We start from the raw sequence: 23,122 nt of genomic DNA on the forward strand, positions 1-23,122 counted from the left end.
CTCCCTCCAGGTCTTTGCCTATGTCCTTTTCCTGGGCCTCCTAGAACATTTTCTCTGCTGTCAAAGTCCTGCTTCTCCAGGGTCTATTCAGCCCTCTAACCCCCTCTACCCTGCCTGTACCTCAGCCAAAAGTAATTCCTCTGTCCTCCCTGTGCACATAGCCCTCTGTTTGACCTTCCATGGATGCAACAACTTCACTCTGTATCCTGAGACCAGCAGGCATAGTGCTAGGCACAGACCTCCTCACATCCTCATAGCAACTGCCTAAGGGACGTACGAGTATTATTGCTATAAAAAGAGGAGCAACACTGAGGCTCAGAGAGGGTACATAACATGCCCTTGGTCACCCAGCTAGTAAATGGTGAGCTGAGATTCAATCCCAGGTCCAGCAGAGTCCACAGTCAAGCTGTCATTGAAGCCAGCATCCTAGGCAGGCACACTGTGGTCCAGTGTGTGTGAAGCTGAAGAGAGCCGCTTGGCTTGTGCAGTCAGGGCTGGGCCTTATGCTTTTCTTGAGCACACAGCATGGGCGTCTGGTTTATTACATTGGGTCCTGGCGGAGGTGGCGCCTGATTCAGGTGAAATAAGGTGCTGAGCTAGAACCCGGAAGGGCCATCAGGGCGAGTGACCCCTCCCACCCTCACCCTGATTCAGGAAGTTCTGACCTGAGGTGGAGCCAGGACAGCCAGCAACTCTGAGAGCCCAGCCTAACCTGTCCCCCCACACCCAGATGGACACTGCCCTTCTCATTCCCAGCTGGCTCCCCAGTGAAATATGAGACACCGGGAGGGGCCTGAGGCTTCCAACACGGACTCCGTGGATTCGTGTCATCACAAGACTTCATAGATCAGGAAGAGCATAGGCTCTGGGGCCAGCAGTCCTCCTCTACTCTCCAGTTCTGTGACCTGACCCCAGCCCTCAGCTTGGGGTGACAATGCCTGTTGCACAGGGTAGCAGTGAGGGTTAATGGCATATAGAGTGTCCAGCCCAGAGTGACTGGAAAAGTCAGTGTAAGGCAGCCCTGAGTTTCAGGAGTGTTTGCTCTTCAATGACTAGTGACAGTGGCTCAACACTTCAGCACAAGTAGGGACGGAGAGGGCTGTGGTCGCTGACACTCCTTGGACTCCCTGCACCCAGAAGAGAACAATGGACAGCACCTCCAAGTGCCCTCTCTCCCACTGAGCCCAGTCCTAACCTATACTGACCACTGAGCTCTCCAGCCCCCACCAACTCCAGCTGCCTCCTTCTCAGCCCAGGAAGCAACCAGTGTCCTCATTGCCCTCTGTGTTTCCTCACTTGTCCTGGGCTCCACCACCTTGTGCTCATCCTCTGGCCTGTCAGTTCTCTGACCCCTGGTCACTGTCTCCGTCTTGTTGAAGAAAGTAGCCAAACCTGATGGATCGTGCCCATCACAAGTTCTTGCCCTCCCTGCTCACATGGGCCCTGCCCTTGACGCTGCTGCTCTCAGGAATCCTCTTGGGTTGACTCAGGGCTTTGACCTTCAGGAGTTGGTCAAGCCCATTCTCTTAGCCTCTCCCCACCACTCCCTTTTATTAGGTACTGTGTCAGCTGACCTCCTCCATACCCCCTAATTTATTAACCAATGGAGACTATTTACTGTGAATCTCATTCATTAGTTGGGCTATATTCATTCTCTCATGCATTCATTTATCTTTCCATTCTATCCATCTATCCATTCACCTTCATCCAGTCATCTATTCATCCAATCATCCTTCCTCCTTCAACTATCTATCTATTATCCATCCATTCAGCCTTCTATCCATCAAGGTAGTCATCCATACAAAAATCCATTCATCTAGTCACTCATCTAGCCATTTCTCCATCCGTCCATCCATCCATCCATCCATCCATCCATCCATCCAGATATCCATTCTATCGAATACCTACTATGTATTTACTATGTACTAGGCTCTGTGCTGGATGCTTGGGATTCAGAACCAAAAAGGCCACCCCTTCTACTCTCAGGAGCTCTCAGGCTGGTCTGGAAAGACAGGAGACATGAGCTCCTAAGTTCCTTCTAGTTCCAATATCCTGGGAGTCTGTGACCTGCACCCAGGCTATGCCAGTGGGCACTAGAGAGATGCTTGTGGCCTGATCTTCCTTCACCCGGGAACACCAGGGGCTGGAGCAGCACCTCCTCACCAGCTCAGCTGAGGCTCTGAAATCCCCTCTTGCTTCCAGGCTGGGGTGTTGACATTGCTCAAGGGCAACTGAGGAAAGGCATGGGGCCCCTCTCCAGAAACACGGAGCCTGCTGCCAACACCTGACTCTACCTCCACGTATGAAAGTCGGCACAGCCTGGGGAAAGGGTGGCCAGACAGTGGCTTCACATTTTACTCTCCCTGGATTCTTCAACTCCCCTCTCCAAACTCTCTGCCGCCTTTCTTCCCTCTATCTCATCCTTCCCACCTGTTCCTTCTTCCTTTTCCCTCCATCTCCTCTCTGTTGCCTCCTCTTCCTTTGCCTTCTCCTATTTCTTCTCTCTCCCCATCAAGTGGTGGAACACATGGTGTTCAAATCCTGGGTCACCATTTTGGGTCCTTGGATAAGTCATGACAATTCTCAGCCCAGTGTCCTTCCCTAAAACCGTGGCTCACAGAGGACAAAACTGGAGGGTACACTTGTCCAGACTGCAAGAACAGGGCCTCTTTTCCTCATGGCTCATCCATTTCTTCCCCTTTCCCCCTTCCTCCTTGTCCATATTCCTCTTCCTATCCTTCTCCTTTTGAGACTACAGATGAGTGCCAAATCACACACTTAATCTTTTTTTTTCTGATTCTCACCTACAAAGTCAACACCTCCAAATGAAATCATGCTAAAGGTACAAATAGTCCATGGATTCGCTCCCTCTATCCTCTTCCTAACTCCCCATCCTGGGGCTAGCTGGAGGGATGACCAAGAGAACAGAAGAAGGGCAAAGAAGGGAGAAGGAGGGAATTTAGGGAGGAAGGCCTCCAAGAAGAAGCAGGGAGGTGCCCCCATGCACCCACCCTCCCCAGGGAGCACCCCTCCTGCTCACCGACGTGTCCTCCGAGCACGAGGCAATGATGTTGTCGATGAAGGGGTTCCACTTGATGTCCAGCACGTTGCCCTGGTGACCACAGACCTTGGGGTAGTTGGGTTCAATCCTGCCCGTCTGCATAGGAGAGAGAGAGAGAGAGAGAGAGAAAGAGAGAGAGAGAGAGAGAGAGAGAGAGAGAGAGAGAGAGAGAGAGAGAGAGAGAGAGAGAGGGAGAGAGAGAGAGAGGGAGGGAGAGAGAAAAGGGAATTAGTTTGATGGCCCTGGGGTGACTTGAAAGAAGAGCCTTTATCCTGTATCCTGGGCTTCTATACTGGACCAGAAGGTCCTTGAGGGCCCACTAATGTCTTTGGGTCCCCGCATCCGGCTGAGCCATATTGCTCTGTGGCTGCAATCTTCCAACACCGAATGGTCGTGGGGAGGGTCCCACAGCAGGGTGGTGGGTGGGGCCGTGCATGTCCACATGACACCTGTGTGCAACTTAGAGAAAGGTGCCCCTTCCTCAAGTAAAAATGTTTAAAGTTAAGGTGTAACTATCCACCTGAACGACCAAAGCCTGGTGGGCAGCAGCCCTGGCAGTTACTGGGCCATGTACCTGTACTCCTCGCTGCCTCTCAGGGCGGGTGACACAGCCAGCTTTGGATCAAGAGGAGGCTCTTTCCTGCTGCTCCGGGAATGAGCGGAGAGGCCTGAATCTCGGGGTCCACCTATACACTCTCATATGTTATCCTGCCTGGGATGTGAGCAGTGCCATTCCCAGATGTGGCATGCTTGTTCAGGGTGCCTCTTAAAACACCCGTACCCAGTGCCCTGTGGCTGAAAGCATAGTCTTCGGAGCCACACAGGCCTGTGTTTGAATCACAGCTCTGCCACTTTTTAGCCCGGTGGCCTTTGGAAAGTCATTGAGCCTCAGTTTCCTCATTTCTTTTTCTTTCTTTCTTTCTCTCTCTCTTTTTTTAAGGCTTCAGCAACTTTATTTTCAGACACATGCAAATAAAATCAGCTGGAAAGCTTGAGAGTGCAGCTGTCATGAGAGAGGTTCCTCATTAGTATTATGAAGATTAAATGAGCTAATGTGCTTAGCAAAGTACTTAGTGTGGAAGTTGTCATCATAGTGAATGCTCAATATACGATACTAGTTATTATCATACAGGTTAGACGACACTTCCTCCAGGAAGTCTCCCCTGATCCCTCAATGGATTAAGAACTCCTCTGTGAGCTCAGGGCATTCTGTGCTTCCCTCTATTATAGGCACCATCACGCAGAATTGCAGTCTGTTTCTATCTGTCTATGAGCAACTGAGGACAGGCTTCCTTGTCTCTGAATCTCCAGCTCCTTACAAGCCTGGCACACAGTGGGTGCTCAGTACATGACTTGAAAGACATCCTGCAGGGGGGATGAAGTCCACAAAAGATGGAAAAAAGGGTGTGGGGGTGAGGGGTAGTTCCATGCTTAGTTGTCTATAAAGGCGGCAGGGAAGGGAGGGGAAATTGCAGGCAGAGGCTGTGTCTCTATTCTCAGGTCTTTTTAATATTAGCTTTTTGGGGTGTGGAGGAAATAGGGAGGGTTTTTCCAGTCACTGCCCATCTGCTAACAGTGGTTAGGTGGTCAGAGGCACCTGAGGCAGGTCAAACCTCACCATCCTTTAGGTTCCTCAACTGAATAAGGAGGAAGACAGCCAGTTTTTGCCACGCCCCTGCTACACGTGCCTTATATCACTACTTCACCAGTGTGATGGGCAAGAGTTCTTTCAGAGTAAGCATTCTGCCATAACCTCTTCCCCAGCCACTTCTTGCCTGCATGTCTATCAGCTCATCTCCATATCATTTGATTTTTTGTGACACCGCAATGGCAAGGTGTGTAGAGGAAAAAAAAAAAAAAACCTAGAGAAAATGACAGTGGTGTGGAGGGTGAGGAATGAGGTAGAGAAAGAGAGAGGCAAAAGGCCTTGGAGGTTGTACTCAGAAGAACTTCACTGACACTGTACACTGGGGGAAATCAGAGAATGGAGGAAAAGGATTGGGGGTCTATTGCTCTCAGTTAAGAAAGGGATCCCCTTTGACATTCCACGAGGGATGCAATTTGAATTGGAATATCTTTTTCAATGACTTTTAGGCTGTTGGACTATGTTTCTTTAATTGAGACTCTGAGCAGAGACTGAGCCACATGTGGCCCTGGGATTTATTAGGGTTACACAGTAGCTTCTTTAACTCTCACAAAACCCTGGGAATTAGGCATGAGGAATTTAAGGCCCAGAAAGGTTAAGCCACTTGCCCAAGGTTACCCAGCTGAAAGCAAAGCTAAGATTCCCACACAGGTATGACCCTCAAAGCTGAGCTGAATCCTACTGCTTATTGCTAGCAGGCTTCCCTCCCTCCAGCTCTGACATCCACAGGCAGACAGGCCCTGCATTGTCTGCTTCCACAGCTCACTTGCTCTCTGACAGAGCCTCCTCTCCTTAGATCTGGTCCCAAAGGCTGCCCTGAGTAGTCCCTGAGTAAAGCTGTCTGCATTAAGCTTTTGGCAACCAGGCAGATCTGAATCAGTCAATAGGTGGCCATCAGCTAGCAGCAGCTTCTGGTCAGCGGCCTGCAGGTGATGTCCTGGTGGGACAGGTGAAGCCACATCACTGGAATGTATTCAGAATGGGGAGAGGTCAGGGCCCTGCATCAGGAAGGGAATGAAGAGCGGATGATCCCGACGTAATGTATCCTTCCAGGTGGGCCTCTGTGAATGCCTTCCCCCAAGGGGTGTGTAATGATGATTTTCATGACTGAACCATACTGTGGCTCATGTGCAGGGGGACCCCCAGAGTTGTGCAGTGCACAACCTGCTCTGCTATATGCAGCGCCCTCAAGGGGAGGGACCTCCTTTCAACCTGGCAGCTTTGATTTTCCCATTTTATATAGTAGAGTTCATATAAAAATTTTTTTTTCTTTTCGCCGTGCCGTGCAGCTTTGTGGGATCTTAGTTTCCTGACCAGGGATTGAACCTGGGCCCATGGCAGTGAAAGCACTGAGTCCTAACAACTGGACTGCCAAGAAATTCCCAAAATTTTGTTTGAAAGACAAGTTTCATTGCTAAGAAGAAAAGTATGAAAGCCACAGTTTTATAGAGAAATCATGCAACTTTTAAAATGCAATTATTAACTCCAGGAAAAGATCTGTATAAGAAAGCTAATGCAATCATAGTGACAATGACTTATGTATAATGTATACATCATGGTAATAATGTAAATCCTGAATATTATTTAAACACGAGTTGTGCTATAATATACTGGGAAGGCAGAGGTAGGAAAAATGTGTGTGTGTGTGTGTGTGTGTGTACAGTTAAGAGGGGAGACAGAGCTGGTAGAGAGCCAGATCCTCATCTTCCATAACAGGAAGTCAATAGACAATGTCTAAGATTTAAAAAACCAGACATAGCCATGAAAGCATATAATTAAGAAATATGAGGAGATGTACAAAAAGAAACAGTTCAAAACATTGGAAGCAGCTACCTTTAGGGAGTGGGAAACGAGGGGTGTAGCAAAGTAGGATAGGGATCGAGGGTACAGGCCCTGGTGTGCTGGTAAATGTTTAACAACCGGTTTTCCAGGGAAAAAAAGGCTATGGTTTGGAACATTTGCCAATTTCAGTGGCAAATGCCCACCATGACTAACTTCAAGCTACCAAGGTGATATCACCAAAAGTAGAGTTAAAAGAGACTCACACTAGCACACCAGATAGTAGTAAAATAGTTAGTAAGGAATAAGTTTTTAACATTAGTACCTCTGTTTTTAACATCTTTCATTTAATTGAAAGTTGCATAATTTAATTTTTAATAATGGTCGTGTTTAAAAACTGGCTTGCGAAACTCCTAAAAATTTAACAGTAAGCTCTCATAAGCTGGTATAAGCCAACCCCAGCACCTCCCTTGTAGTGGTATAGGCCTTGCAGTACTATTAGACTTCATGAACTCTGCACAATTATTACTCTGATAGACATAAAAATTAAAGAACAAACCAATAACATGCATGTATAGGTGTTCTAAAGGAAGCTTGTTCTGAAATTTTTTTTTTCTGAATTTAAATAAATGTGAACAATCTTCTCCCCAGACCCTGCAAATGCCTCTGTTTTCCGTTCTACTTTCTGAATAGGGGTGTGACTAGAGACCAAATCCGAATCTGGTTCTTAACTGCTACCCAATACTGCCTTCTCATACTTGGGCTCAAGCCAACACTAATAGCTATTATTAATATAAATTAATACAATCAAATTTATATTGATTTACAGATATCATCAAATTTAATCCCCATAACAACCCCACCTTACATCTGAGACAACAGATGTGTAAAGAGCTTCTCAGGAACAGAGTCAAGGTTTTGCACTGTTTTATAACTTTAGAATCACTGTTGAGATGGTCAGCTCACAGAATTGTCCCAGTGGGAGGCTTCTCAGGGGTCCTGGGGTCTAACCAGCCATCTGGTGTTTGAACCTCAAAGAGAGCTTGAGACTCAACAGAGCTGGGGCAGAGACCTTGCTGCATGGGGTGGGGTCGGGATGCCTGTTACACAGCATCTATAATCATTAGGGAGATCTTCATGCTGTTACGATGGGCCTTATTCTGGAGGCCTCACAGAACAAATCCAATCCCCCTTCGCTGGCACAGACTGTCAATGTCAAATGTTGGATGGCAGCTGTTATGTACCCCAAGTCTTCTCAAGAAGGAGCCCAGTGCTGGGGATCAGGCTGCATGTCAAACACAGCTGAGCTGCCAAAGACAGAGTTGGGGGGTGCTGGGACATGGCCTCTCAACAGGGTGCAGGGGAGTGCAAAGCATGGCAACTTTCCTGCAGATCCATTTGACACGGTCTCAAAGACTTTTAAAAGGTTCATCGTCCCTTTGACTCCACTTTGGGAATTCGTCCCAGAGAAATCAACAGGGAAACATACTAAGACACTCAGTGCCATGTTATTTATAATAGGGAACAATAATAAATGCTCAACAATGGGGCATTGCCAAAACGAATTATAGGACAACAATATAATGGAATATTATGAGGTAATTTAAATCATATTTTCAAAAAATATTTAATGACATAGGAATTGCTCAAGCTCTAATGGTAAGTGAAATAGAATCAATTAATGACATAGGAATTGCTCAAGCTCTAATGGTAAGTGAAATAGAATCAATTTATATATGCAAAAGATCCTTAGCTATTAAAAGGAAAATACATCAAAAGTTAATAGTGGCAGGACTTCCCTGGTGGCACAGTGGAGACTCTGTGCTCCCAATGCAGGGGGCCCAGATTTGATTCCTGGTGGGAGCACTGGGTCCCACATGCATGCTGCAACTGGGAGTTCGCATGCCACAACTGGGGAGCCTGCCTGCCACAACTAAGACCAAGTGCAACCAAATTAAAAAATAATAATAATTTTTTAAAAAAGTTAAGAGTGGCAATCTCTGGCTAGTTAGATATAAGTGGTTTCTAATTCTTCCCCAATGAACATTTACAATTTCTATTAAAGATATAGATGTTATTTAAAACACACACATACACACTCACCATAGTTTTTTGTTTTGGGTACCCCAGGTGGGAGGTGATCACCACAGTTTTGATTGAAAACTATTCCTCTACGGTTTTGGTCAAACAGGTCTTAAAGAAATGAGATGCAGACTGGGGTCGACCAGATTTATGTTCCAGAAGCTTCTGTGGAACACAGATGTATCTGCTTGTATACGCTTCTTTACTCCCTTATTACGATGCAATAGTTTAGGGGAAAATAAGATCCTTGAAACTGAATAAAATTATATAACTAATTGAAAATAGGTTTTAGAGTGCGTGTGTGTGGCGTGCATGTGGGCAGGGCAGGCCAGGCCCTGCCTTGGCGGGTTGGTAGGTATGGCTCACCCAGCAGGCTGCCAGGGGAATGGCGTGTGCCCTGGGCCTCAGTCCAGCTTATCTGAACCCAGTGAACTGACTGAGGACGAGATATTTTCAAAACAACCTGCACTACAGCTTCAGCTTCCTAGAATTTCCCATGGCTGCAAAGCTGAATTCTGTACACAGAAGCAAAATGTTTTCTTACCTGGGATATCAGCTTTGTGAGGCAGAAAGAACAGACTGAGCAAGAGGTAGGGTTTCTAGGCCCAGTCCCAATTCACCTCACCAGCTGAATGACCTTGAACATGGCCCTTGGCCTCTCTGGGCTTCCCAGGTTCCTAGACCCTGGGCTAATGCCCTCTCTGTTTCTTCATGGCTGCCCTTTTTACTGTATGAAGCCAGGCACACCTGCAACTGGAGGGCCTTGCTTCTGGCATACCAGGACAGAAGTTAGGGATGCACATCAAGTCACGGGATGGAAATACTAATGATAACAAAAAAGACGAGGGTGATAAAGGACCATTTGAGAAGTGCTTCAAAAGTGCCTCGTGGGCTTCCCTGGTGGCGCAGTGGCTGAGAGTCCGCCTGCCGATGCAGGGGACACGGGTTTGTGCCCCAGTCCGGGAGGATCCCACATGGCTGGGCCCATGAGCCACGGCCACTGAGCCTGCGCGTCCGGAGCCTGTGCTCCGTAACGGGAGAGGCCACAACAGTGAGAGGCCCGTGTACCGCAAAAAAAAAAAATTAAAAAAAAAAAAGTGCCTTGTGCTCAGCAATTTGTATACATCATTGTATTTAAGTCTGAAACAAAGTTTTATTAAATCCAACAAGGACCTACTGGATAGCACAGGGAACTCTGCTCAATATTCTGTAACAACTTAAATGGGAAAAAAATTGGAAAAGGAATAGATATGTGTATATGTATAACTGAATCACTTTGCTGTCACCAGAAACTAACACAACAGTGTTAATCAACTACGCTCCAAGGTAAAATAAAAATTTTTAAAAAGTTTTAGTAAATCCTTACAACCTTCCTGTAACAATCCATTTTATGGATGAGAAAACCAAGCTCTGGGCCATGATTTGCCAAAGGGGATGCAGCTGGGCCGGGAGGAGTTGCCGTTTGCACTGGCTGTTGTCTGGCTATGCTGCCCTCCTATTTCAGAATGTAGGTGAGAGACTTGATAAATGAGGGGGAAAAGTCATACATCAGAAGTAGGGCCTCAGAATTTCTCATAAGGTTCTCAGAAGGGGCTGGCAGGCAACTCAGTTGTGAAGACCCTTATACTTGCTCCTGAAGACCCTCACTTCCCCCACTCCGTCTCCCCCCTCCCCCTAGTGGTTCTCAAACTTTGCTTTTGTTTTAGAATCACCTGGGAAGTTTTAAAAACCCCAGTGCCCGGATGGGTACCCCATATCAAGTTAATCACAGTGTCTGGGAGTGGGCAGCCAGGCATCAGTATTTTTTTTAAAAGATTTCCAAGTGATTCCATTGGGCAGCGAAGTTTGGGAACCACGACCCTAAAGGCTCCATATTCTGCTGGGGCCTCAGGGAAGCACCTGCACTCATTCATTCTAGGACAGGGGCGGAGACTGTCAGTGTTACTCGAAGTAGGTGCAGGGGGTGGGGTGAGAAATCAAAAAACAGTATTGCGTGTTTAATGCAGGTCCAGATAAAGCGAATAGGAAGATAAATGGTCACGTCAGGTGCCGTACAATTTAAAGGAAGCCCCAGGGCAATGGATAACCCTGACACAGGAGATGGGTGAGCTTAACGGTGGCACCCCAAGCTTCTGCGTGACAGATGTTTGGGGATCCCCACCCCTCTGCCTCCGTCATCACACTCCCTCCTCCACGTGCTGCCCCACACATCCCAGACCATCCAGGTAGGCTGCCTGCCGTCTTCTCTCCTCTGGATGGAAGTTGACATTAAATGAGAGAGTTACTATAAAATGGGCACTGTAGTCCTCTCCAAAGCTCTGGGCAAAGTCAGGCCCCCTGTGTCCAAGCCTCCGGGCTGTGAAGGAGGCCTCACCCTCCAGCTCACAGCCCTTGACACTTCACAAAGTGCTTACACATGCATTACCTAATTATTATTGCCCAGGGAAGGGGTGACTCGAGGAAACTTGAGTTTCCGGTCACCCCACGTCGCAGTGACACTAGAACGAGTTTGTGCAACTTCAGAACTCTGAGTACCACTGTGGCCTTCTCAGCAGGGGTGAGAGGGGTGTCTCATGTTCCTAAACACTGGGTGCCCTTCGTCCAAGCTGTGGGTTGCTGTCACCCCAGGGTGTGCCCAATCTGCCAGCGACGGTCCCCAGCACAGCTGCACACACAGGCACGCACACGCTCACACATTTATACACCGCCCCCCTCCATACAAGCTTCTCTCCACGCCACTTCTGCCCAGGCCTCTGACTGCGCTCCTTCCCTCCCTCCATCCCAATCAGAACTTACTGGGCTCATGTCCCACACTTTAGCGCCCTGCTGTCTTCAGCCAGTTAATCTGAAATAATGTATATAATAAACGGGAGCCTTCTAAGGAGGACACTGGGGGGGGTGGGTAATGGGTCAGTCCATTTCTCCTTGTGGGTCATCTATGTGCATGTTCACAGGAGCCTTTAGAGAAAGCCATGTGGCCCAGCAGTGGACTCTCCTGGGTTTTCAGACTCCTGGGCAGTCCTCTAGGAGATCTACTTTGGGTAGAGGGCTTTATTCATGCTTGAGCTCCCAGGACTGTCTTGCAGGATTTCTGAAGTGGGTCCACTGATATGTCCCCTTGCCTCTAGCGTCTGCCCTCTGCAATTCTCTCCAATCCATCTCACGTATTGTTGCCTAATTCTTCTAGAGTACAGCTCTGCTGCAATAACTATTCCACTCTGAAATTTTCAATGGCTCCCTACTATCTTGACTTTAAAAGCCAAACTCCTTATGAGACATCAGAGCTACTGTGGTCTCAGCCTGACCCCGCTTTGACATAACAGCCCACCCCACTGCACAACACACACATGACTATACACACACCCCTAGCCTCCAATGCTCCTGCCGCCTAGATGACCTTTGGTTCCTGGTTCATCCCTGCCACCAGGCTGTGAGCACCATGAAGACAGTGACCTTGGCCCAGGCATCTCCCGAGCATCCTTCAATGCCAGCTCATAGCAAGAACTCAAGCTGGGTGAATGACTGTCACCCTGTTTCCTACCCCTGGGTCTCTACTCACGCCGTTCCCTGAGACCAGACTTCCTTCCCTTCTTGTGCATGTCCATTTCATCACCCAGAAAATATCATCCAGGGAACAGACACATCTCTCTACCTTCCTCATGCCAGGAGATAATTCTGGATCCTACTCTTTTGACCTTGAGAAGTTCTAGATCTGGGGCTGAGCTTCGGGGTAGGTTCACAGTCAAACGGCAGCATGTGCAACAAAGGTTGTGATGCTCTAAAGTCAGTCACCCAGTCAGACAGAAGTTCACGGCGAGACCTCAGGAAGCCTCCTAACTTCATGACTTCCTGTTTTGATGTTTCCCCCCAGTCTTTTATCTTTGTGTTTTTCAAGCTGGAAAGGGTTTGCTGGTTTTTCCAGTCGAAATCCCTAGTGTGTATGTGCGTGTGTGCGTGCGTATGTGCGTGCGTATGTACTGGGGGAGAGTGTGGGAGCGGGTCCCCAGGGGCGGGGGAGTTTGTTTGGGGAAGAGATGCAAGGAATTCTGTTTCTCCTGGTATCTGAGCACTTGGAGATGAACTCGGTTTTCCCAGGCTCCAGAAAGAAGAGTGATGGGGCCACCTTTGTCCTTGGTCCTGGGCAGTGTCCTGTTGCAGAGCCCAGCAGAAGAGATAACAGACTCCTTGAGGCTGGGATTAGGAAGAAGTTGAGGAACAGTGGATGCATGAGTGAGTGACTGAGTGAGTGTGTGTGCGTGTGTGTGTGTGTGCGTGTGTGTTGGGGAGAGGCCTACCTGGGACCTCAGAGCTCATGCTGGCCCCTGTGGTTTCCTGATTACTGGCTCCTTCTTATAAAACTCTGTGCTAAAACACATGAAGAAAATAAGAAAATTCCAAACTCAGTGTGCCTGATGAATCTGCATGGGGGTGGTTTTTGATGGGGTGTCCTGGGGGTGTGGATTTCTAGCCCTGGCCGTTCACAGTCTCCTGGGGAGACAGACAAAGAGCTGGACAAAGTGCAGGGTGGGCTGCGCTTTGGTGGGGGAAATGCCAGAGCACAGGAGAGGGGCAAGTACTTGAGGCTCTGAAATCCAGAAAGCCTTCCCAGAGGAGGTGTGGAAGGCCCGAAGGATTGATAGCACACAGCCAGGGATGGCATGGGGAATGCTTAGGACCCAGAAGGACCAGCCCCTGCAAAGGCTGAGGAATATTTGGGAAAGACAAATAAGTAGAGAGAAAGGCCACAGAGAAAGGCCCAGATCAGAGGGTTCAGGAACTTGCTGGTCTCATGAAGGAGTCTGGACTCTACCCCATTGGCCTAAGTATAATGGGGCTGGGGACTACAGAGAGAAGGAGAGTCCCTCACACCCAAGTCACCCCATCATGTCCCAGTGTCCCACAGTGGGGAAGGAGGGGAGTGAGACAAAATCCATAGTGGTTGGAAATGTGAAAGAATTGGCAAAAAATACATAGCAGCATCTATGAAAATTGTGGGGGAATCCATAGTTTTTCTTTTACAATGGGTAGAAAAGCAGATTTCTGGCTGTGGCAGAGAAGCAAAAGCGAAAGAGTGCTCGCACCTTCTCCAGTCTGTCAACACCAGCCCTGCCCTTCTCCCCTGCCACAGAGTCAAGAGGATAAAAATCCCTCTTTCCATTTGCCATCTGGCCCAGGGAAAAGGAGAGAAAGGTGGACCCTCCCTCCTGAAGCCCTTCCTGCAACCTCCTCTTCCCAAACCCCAGTGTGACTTTGGCATTCTATAATGATCATTTACATTAGGCAACTCCTACAGAACCTTCCACAGTTGGAACCATTTGTAGGAATTTTGGCAGTTGGGTATCCAAGCCCCCTTCCTGATTTGGGGGAACTCTCCCACTGTGTGCTGTACCGATGGGATGCAGTGCCTTACTTCCCATCGTGAGAGCTGAATGGGGCTCCTCCAACCCGAGGTCCTCTGCTGGCCAAGGAGGGACACGTAGCCTGGCTTGGCCAATCAGACCTTCCACCCGGGATGGCCAAGGACTGATTTAATTTCCTCTGGGCCCCCAGGAGCTGACTTGGTGCTCACTTGTGTTCCAAGTCCAATTCTCCACTGCCCTCAGCTCCTTGAATCTGTGAAGGCCCCAAATCCCATTTTGCTCAGAAAGGCCAGGGGCGACTTCTGTGGCTAGTCAGGGATCTTGACTGGGTCGGAGCCCTTATCCCTACCTCATCACATCCAGCTTGTCTGCTTGGCCTTTGAGGGACCCACGCACCCTGTTCCCCACCCTCCCCCAACCTTAGCAGCCAGTTTGCTCAACTCTATTGTGGTCATACTTCTAAATTTTAAGTGCTGTGTCTCAGGTCCTTATAAAATACCGAAATCTCCCTAAATCCCAATATTTTGATGACCACGTTTTTTTTCTCAGACTGCTTCTCACATCTAGAAGAAACACAGAACTTCTTTGCCAGATCATGTGTCCTAACCCTTGGATTGGGAAAACATGGTCCCCAAACTGTCCCATGAGAGCCTCACCACCTTCCTCATGACACCCATCCTTGGAAGGACCTGGGCCTCTGGGCCTCTGCAAACCTTAATCATCTTTCCAGAGGCACCCTGACTCCTGCTCCTGCTAAGATGTCTCATCTGACTTCTCCACATCTTGTGATTTCCCTTTTCCTTTGCTTTCACAAGCCTTTCTCCCCATAACCCACCATTTGTGATAATACTGGCAAATCATTCACTGAGGGTCTTCTACATGTCAGGCCTGAAACCAAGTGTTACTTCAATTATTTACCATGATAACTGTATGAAGTACATATCATTGTGTCCATTTTACAGATGAAGAAACTGAAGCTCAGTGAAATTAATTAACACAGTGCAAGGCCAGGATTCAAGCTTCAGTCTGTGTGACTTTTGAATTAGAATGTAAGCTACATGAGGTGTGGTGCTTGGTCTAGTTCTCTGCTGTAACCCCAGCATCTGGAATCATGCCTGACTGATGGCAGGCTCTCAGTAAATTTTTCTTGAATGAATTAATGATGCCATAAACTGTGGACCTAATCAGGTCCCCTGTACAGTTGCATGGGTTGTACACTGCACAATTCAAGGGGGTCCCATTCACACAGTGTGCAGCCTTCTGTGGTGCTCTGGGCTTAGCTGTGATGCTGCCCTGCTTCTTCATTTAGCACTGCCTTGTGTTGTTTGCTTTGTTTCATGGTTGTTGTTTGTCTTTCCCAAGAGATTATCAGTACCTTGATCTTAAATGAGATAATCACGGAGGGTTCTCAGCAGAGTGTGGGATACAAGTGAAACCTAAGAATTATAAGACATGCTTCTTATGCCCTCTGGCCACAAATACAATGTCAAGTTTATATTCAAGATCAAATGATTCCTCAATCACATGCTGCCAGTTGCACAGATGCTACTTTTGCCAGCAGTGGGAGTGGTCACAGGGTATCATCCACATTCTCTGGAGCTGGGCCATTCCTCTGCCTTACCTCTTTGGGATTATCGACTCAGCGAACCCACCATCCATCAAGAGCAAGCTGACTCTGTCGAGACCCAACACCCACCATCTTCCTTGCTTAGACACCACGAAGACTCAGCCCTGGGCTGCCACTGCCCCATGGAGACTGTGAAATGCATGGGCAGAGCAGGGGCCCTCTGGCTCAGACCCTCAGCCTTGCTCCATCAGGGACATCTAAGAGGCCAGAGAAAGAGCTGTACCACCTCCAAGGCAATGGCCCTGGGACCTCAATGGCCTTGAAAATGTCCTTTAAATAGCAAGTGAGCAGCCCAGTCCTTAGATGCCCCTTCCTCTCCTAAACCCTCTCCCTGCTGAATCTGCAGGGGCTGGTGATTCTCAGGGGCTGGGGCTGGGGCTGGTGGGAGAAGGAACCTATTGCAGCACATCAGGCTCTGAAGCTCCAGGGTCCGGTTTCAGCTCTGCTCTCACTGATGAGTGACTGAGCAAGTTCCTTTCTCCTGGGCTTCAGTTTCCTCATGACACAATAAACATAAGCTCACTTGGTACAGCACCTGGCACCAAATAAGCATTCAATCAATATTAGCTGTCGTTATCATCTGCAAAATGAGCGTTTGAGTGCCCCCTCCACCCCTGTGTTCTGCACAGCAACCGCCCCCAGGACCACACCGTCCCCGGCCCTGTGCTCAGTGTCTCACGGCTCTGTCCCCCCACCCGACGGTGAGCTCTCCAAGGGTGCGCATGTGCGTAACCCATCTTCACACCCCAGACCTAGCACAGCCCCTGCACACATGCCCAGAAGTGGCTGGTGAACAGAACTGAAATATCAGGGCCCTTCCAGCTCTGACGGTCTATGGTTATAAGTTGAGCCTCCACCCATATGCTCATCAAACACAGACAAGGACCCTTCCTGGGTTTGGCACTGGCCACCTAGAGATGAAATCCCTCCTCTGAATGCCAGCTCCATGACAATATGTTTTCCTTAACTGCTGTATCCCCAATACCTAGCACAGTGCCAGGCACATAGTAGACTCTACTGATAAATATTTATTGAATGAATGCATGAGTGGGAAGCAGGTGACATTTCCAGGAAGGCCCACACCCTCCCTCACTCACCTGGAGGGCCAGGGCAAGGATTAGCTCCTACTGTCAAGTCGAGATGGGCTGTCAGGGGGGGCAGGGAGGGGAACACATCCCCTGGTACACCTGCAACCTGGCCTCTAGCTAGATCCATTATGTTCCCAGTGACCTGGGGCTACTCTAATTCTCAAAACATAAATGAGATGTGAGGCTTGGCCTGCGTTGGGCACTAGGGGACACAGCCCTGAAGGCCGGGGGTGGGGTGCGTAGTGCCTGTGTGTCTGGAGGCTCCCCACGGGAGACGGTATGGGCCGCTCCTCTGAGCCTGGCCCTGGCTGCCCCACCTGCCGACCCCTGGCACACTCGGGTTGCCCGCTGGCCCCATGGCCACCTCCTGGGGGCTCTGTGTGGGGAAGGGGCAGAGAGGGCTCCCATCGGCATAGAAATTGGGGCTTCCTGGTCCTCCAGAGCCCACACTCTGCACTGTGGAGACCTAGGCCATGCCTGGCTTGGTGGTCTCCCCAGATTGGGTGGCGAGGGGCTAACCCACCCGTGTTGCAGAATGAGCTAGCGGCAGCGGCATGGGTGCTGAGCGACTCTCCTGGGGATGTTGAGTGCATGTTAAGCCTTAGTCAGGAAGGGACAGTGGCACTTGGGGTGCAAAGGGGGGCTCTCGTCCGTTACAGAAGGCCACAATCAGTCTCCTTGGCCAAGGCTCTGGGCCTCGCTGGGCCCCAGGAGGCAAGGGCTTTTCATGGAGCCTGAACTCTGCTTGGGAAGGAGAGGAAGCCCTGGCGCCATCCAGCCTCACATCTTTATACAGTTGCAGAGAACCTGTGGCCAGCTGAGCCAGAGGATCAGGATCTGTTCTTGATATGACAGTAGAGGAGACCTAGCCACTCAGCCATGGAAGCAGGAGGAAGGCTCAGGAGGAGGAGAGGGGACAGGTGGTCACCCTCTGTCACCTCAGTCCTGACAACTGAAGACAATGATCTTCAGGTAGCTGAAGGCCAAGGTGGGCCAGGAGGAGGAAGAAGAGGTTCCACTTGAATTCAGGGTCCTCTCTTGGAGTATCTACACAGCTCATAACAACTCCCTCACTACGGCCTTCATAGATGCTGAGGCTTGAAATCGTGTTAACCATCCCCAACACACACACACACACACACACACACACACACACACACACACACACACACACACACACACACACACACACACACACACCTGACTGGATCAGAATGAACGTCTAATTCAAGCTGAGCCAATCAGGTTCCCTGATCTGCCCACCGCCCCCACCTTCCCAATACACACATACATTCAGCTGATTGGACCAGAATGAACATCTAATTCAAGTGTCGAGCCAATCAAATTCCCTGACCACCCAATTTAAAGTTGTAACTACCTGCCATCCTCCCATACCTCTGTCAGCTTCCCTAACTTATCTTTCTCCTTAGCATTAGTTACCTTCTATTACACTCTATTATGTACTTAATTGTCTGTCTCCTCCACTACAATGTAGGTTCCACAAAGGTCAGAATTTTGTCTGTTTTGTTCTCTGCTGGATTCCCACTGCTTCCAACAGTGCCTGGCACATAGTAGGGGCTCAGTAAAAATTGGATGAGTGAGTGAATTCCTTCCAGCTGATGTAATAATGGCTAACATTTACTGAACACCTGCTATGTATTCGTGTTTTCTAACCACTTTAAATATACATTAACTTGTTATAACCTTCATTTTACAGATGACAACAGGTGTTGGGTATATGTGTGTGTATTATTCTATCGATGATCTTGGTTTTATGGTTTATAAACATGTTTATTAACATCTTACTTGAGTCTCACCACTCCCCTAATTTTAGAGATGAGAGAACTGAGGCTCAGAAAGGTTAACTAACTTGCTCAAGGTGAGTCAGCAAAAAGGTGCCAGAGCTGAAACTACAACCTAGGATTACACACCCTTCCCCCAAGTCCCCAGCTCTTTCCAGACACCAAGGCACCCCTGCCTGTGTCTAGAAGATGCTGTTCCTGCCCTCAGAAGCTTATGCTTTCCCTGGGAAGATAAGCTAGAGGAAGGGACAGATCTGCAGGCCCAAGCAGAGGTTGAACTCACTGAGGAAGGGGAATTAACACAAGCTTGTTTCCCTTCAGTTACTGTGAAATCCTCACAAAGGACTGACAGCAAAAAAGCAGACGCTGGAAAGGGAACTCCAGAGCAGACTGAAGGGGGATACAAACACTGCAATTCATGCTGGATCAGAAGTATTTTCACCATCATGGCTGCCTTCTTCAGATTACCTTCTGCTCTATTTCCCAATTAAAGTATGGCTCATGGAGCTGAGAACAATACTGTTCTTCCAGCTTGTGGTCTGACCAGCACAAAAGGGAGGGGGAAAGATTTCCTTCTTTCTTGACTGTAAGATCTTGCTGCCTTATAAAAAGAACTCTGATTCTCCAGTTGACGCAGATCTGAAATTCCACCATTAGGGATTCATTCCTTTGGGTCTACACCTTGCTGCTCTTAACATACAGACACAACTGAGCAGGGCACAGTGGTGGGAGATGTTGTTGGTCATTGCCAACACATTCTGAATGAGCTTTGGGAACTTTCCTAGAGGCAGAACTCAGGGGAAAGAGCATGAGGGCACTAGTGGAAAGGGTGGAGAGGGGGAGAAAAAGAGAAAGAATAAGGTGGCTGGGTCAATTATCATATTATTATTATTATGAACTCTTAACCTCAGACCTTGCCTGATGAGGTCATTGGGCACCACTGAGTTTGGTGTTCATGCTGTGTCTCACAGAGGCGCCCCTATCCATGAGCTTCTCTCTGGCAGTCAGAGCCTCTGCCTCTCCACCCACCATCAATGTGAGGCCCAGAGAGGCGAGGCCACTTACTCAAGGTCACCCAGGGAACAGTAGGTGATCCTATGCCCAGGGCCACATCCAGGTTTCCAGACACCCAGGTCAGTCCCCAGTCCCGGCCCTGTCAATTTTGGAGGCTCTGCTCCAGAAGGGGGCAGTAAGGTCACCCCGAGAAGACACAGCACACATCAGTTACTTGAGCGTGGTTTACTGGCTTCCCTCCACGTCACGGAGACTGGTGGGGCATTCTGCTGACCTTGCCCGCCTTTCTGGTACATATGTGCAGGGGCTATACCTCTACTGCCTTCCTGAAGTCCCCTCAGCAGGGAGCTCTCAGACCCCAAATGGTTGCTTCCTATCTGGAAAGCCTCCCTGCACCAGAGGAATGGCATAGTGGACCATCAGGGGAAGCTGTGCTACTGCCATTCCACCAGCAGAGGGCGGTGGCTGCGCTGCTCTCATCTGCATCCAGAATTCTAGACTGTGAGAGGAAATTTAGCACACCAGCTCTCTTCCTAAGGCTCTGGTTCCTGAGACACACTCCTGCCTTGGCTTGAATGCTTCCAGGCAACTGTAGCTTACTACTGTGATATACTCACTAGAACATTCTTCTCTATATTGAGATGAAAATCTGCCTTCTTGTAACTCTCACTATGAGCACCTGTCTTTGCTTCCGGGCCACACAGAAAAAGTCAAACACTTTTTTAATCTGCCAGTTCTTGGGAGTTGGAGTCCTGTTCCTTCTTTTTTTTTTTTTTTTTTTTGCGGTACGCGGGCCTCTCACTGGCGCAGCCTCTACCACCGCGGAGCACAGGCTCCGGACGCGCAGGCCCAGCAGCCATGGCTCACGGGCCCAGCCACTCCACTGCATGCGGGATCCTCCCAGACCGGGGCACGAACCCACATCCTCTGCACCGGCAGGTGGACTCTCAACCACTGCGCCACCAGGGAAGCCCTTTTTAACATCTTTATTGGAGTATAATTGCTTTACAATGGTGTGTTAGTTTCTGCCTTTTAACAAAGTGAATCAGCTATACATATACATATATCCCCATATCTCCTCCCTCTTACGGCTCCCTCCCACCCCTCTAGGTGGTCACAAAGCACCGAGCTGATCTCCCTGTGCTATGTGGCTGCTTTCCACTAGCTATCGATTTTACATTTGGTAGTGTGTATATGTCCATGCCACTCTCTCACTTCATCCCAGCTTACCCTTCCCACTCCCCGTATCCTCAAGTCCATTCTCTACGTCTGAGTCTTTATTCCTGTCCTGCCCCTAGGTTCTTCAGAACCCCCTTTTTTTAAGATTCCATATATATGTGTTAGCATATGGTACTTTTCTCCTTCTGACTTCTCTCTGTATGACAGACTCTAGGTCCATCCACCTCACTACAAAGAACTCAATTTCGTTTCTTTTTTTTAAAAAAATATGAATTAATTAATTTTTATTTTTGGTTGTGTTGGGTCTTCGTTTCTGTGTGAGGGCTTTCTCTAGTTGCGGCGAGTGGGGGCCACTCTTCATTGCAGTGCACGGGCCTCTCACTGTCGTGGCCTCTCTTGTTGCGGAGCACAGGCTCCAGACACGCAGGCTCAGTAGTTATGGCTCACGGGCCCAGTTGCTCCGTGGCATGTGGGATCTTCCCAGACCAGGGCTCGAACCCGTGTCCTCTGCATTGGCAGGCAAATTCTCAACCACTGCGCCACCAGGGAAGCCCCCCATTTCTTTTTATGGCTGAGTAATATTCCATTGTATATATGTGCCACATCTTCTTTATCCATTCATCTGTTGATGGACACTTTAGGTTGCTTGATGGGGTGGATTCTGGTCAATCTAAGACTCCTTCCAATTCTGACATTCCAAACGACATCCCTTTCACAGTGACCGCTGAAGGGCAGAAGTGTGCACCCCACTCTTGGGGGGTTTCCAGTACTCATGGCACTGCTTTACCACCCTCCAAGCTACAACCTACTCTTAGACTTTTTCCTTAGGATTTGGGTTGTCTTGGCTGCTGCACACTCACCGACTTCCACCTGAGCTCATCTTCAGCCCCGGCCACACCTGACGCCTTCCACTATGTGCACTGACTCAAGTGTCATGCAGGGGGCTGCTTGTGAGTCACTGAGCTCATACCCCTGGCTCTCACCATTCCACCTATAACGCCTAGACATTTGGTGGGGAGGGGAGAGGACAGGTTCAAGGGTGGCAGGTCCCCACCTCATCATCCGGAAGTGCCTCGATTTTTCTCGTTCCCTTTCCACCTCTCCCCGGGCCTCTCATCCCGGACCAGGATTCTTTCTGGTTGTCATGGTGCCTTTTCTTCTCACTTCCAAAGCTCAGCCACCGCATGATTTGTGCTTTCTTTTGAGAGTCAGATGGACTCACTGTCCTTAAGACATTTTTGTTTTAATTTCAAAAGTTATCCATACTCAAAGAAGACAACTTGAAAACACCCCAAAAGCATACACATACACACGCATACCCCAACTCCAAATCACCCAGTTATTCTACTATCCTCAGGGATAATCACTATTATTTTTGGTGTGAGTCTTCCCCAAGCTGCACTCAGTGAACAAGTGGAATCGGGGCCTTTCATTCCTGTTCACTATCCCCGTGGGTGCCCCCCTCAGGCTCTCCAGGGCTCCCCCAAAAGTCATGCATAATCAGAATTTTGTGAGTTGATGCACAGCCCCCCCACAGCCTTGGAATACTACGTCTTCCTGTGAAGCACTTTAACCCTGGGATGTGGTGAGAGGCAGCCTCCAGGATGGCCCCCTGCAATCTCCACCTCCTGGTGTACACACTGTATCCTCCCACGTTGCACCAGCGTCATTGTGTGCGATGCTAAAGAATGCAGTGAGAGCTACAAAAGCTTGTGGTTTCTGCCTTGGGCTCGCTTCCTCTCTTGGATCACCAGTCAGAGGAGGCCAGCTGCCATGAGTGAGGACACTTAGCTTGTGGAGAGGCCTGGGTGGTGACGCAGTAAGGCCTCCTACCATCAGCCACGAGTGAGCTTGGAAACAAGTTCTCCCAACTGAGCCTTCAGATGACTGTAGCCCCAGCCGACAGTTTAACTGCATACCTCATGAGATATCCTGAGCCAGAACTTCCCAGCCAAGTTTGGGGGTAATTTGCTATGCAATAGTGGAAACTAATACAGACATAGTTTCCATTTGTCATGAGACAGGCAGAACAGGCATTATCATCTCAGATTTTGACATGAGAAACTGAGGCACAGAAGAGCTAAGCCATGTGGGTTCACAGCCAATGAGGAGTGAACCTGATGTGTGAACTTTCTTGGGTACCCAGTATGAACTCCAATCCCTGACTTTTCAGAGGCCCCCACCTCACTTAAAAAAAAAAGTAGTTAAAAAAAAAAAGAAAAAGGAAAGTTGGGGAATACAGATGAGGGACAGCTCCATTTTATACCCAGCTGGAGAGTTTTGTTTTTTTCTGTGCCACTAAATATTCTTTGACATCACCATTTTTATTGGCTGTATTTTATTTCATAGTATGGCTGTACCACAGTACATAACGCAATCCCCTACTTTTGGATCAACAAGAGGTTCATAATTTGCAACACTTTATAAAGGTTATGGTCAACGCAGTGGAATCTTTGCACACATTTGTAATATTTTTATAGGGATA

At 48.8% G+C, this 23,122-nt stretch overlaps 1 protein-coding gene across 4 annotated transcripts in view; it reads right to left on the minus strand.

Annotated features, from left to right (window-relative positions):
• CORO2B (coronin 2B) overlaps positions 1-23,122 on the minus strand; it is a 140,573-nt gene that overhangs the window by 23,060 nt on the left and 94,391 nt on the right. For all 4 annotated transcript variants that reach the window (XM_067029601.1, XM_059056573.2, XM_059056571.2 and 1 more), the window contains exon 3: positions 3,041-3,157. In XM_067029601.1, coding sequence (XP_066885702.1) covers positions 3,041-3,157 — 117 coding nt within the window. The remainder of the gene's footprint in view (positions 1-3,040; positions 3,158-23,122) is intronic.

The sequence above is a fragment of the Kogia breviceps genome, chromosome 3 (genome assembly GCF_026419965.1).
Source record: "Kogia breviceps isolate mKogBre1 chromosome 3, mKogBre1 haplotype 1, whole genome shotgun sequence".
NCBI classification, from domain to species: Eukaryota; Metazoa; Chordata; class Mammalia; order Artiodactyla; family Physeteridae; genus Kogia; species Kogia breviceps.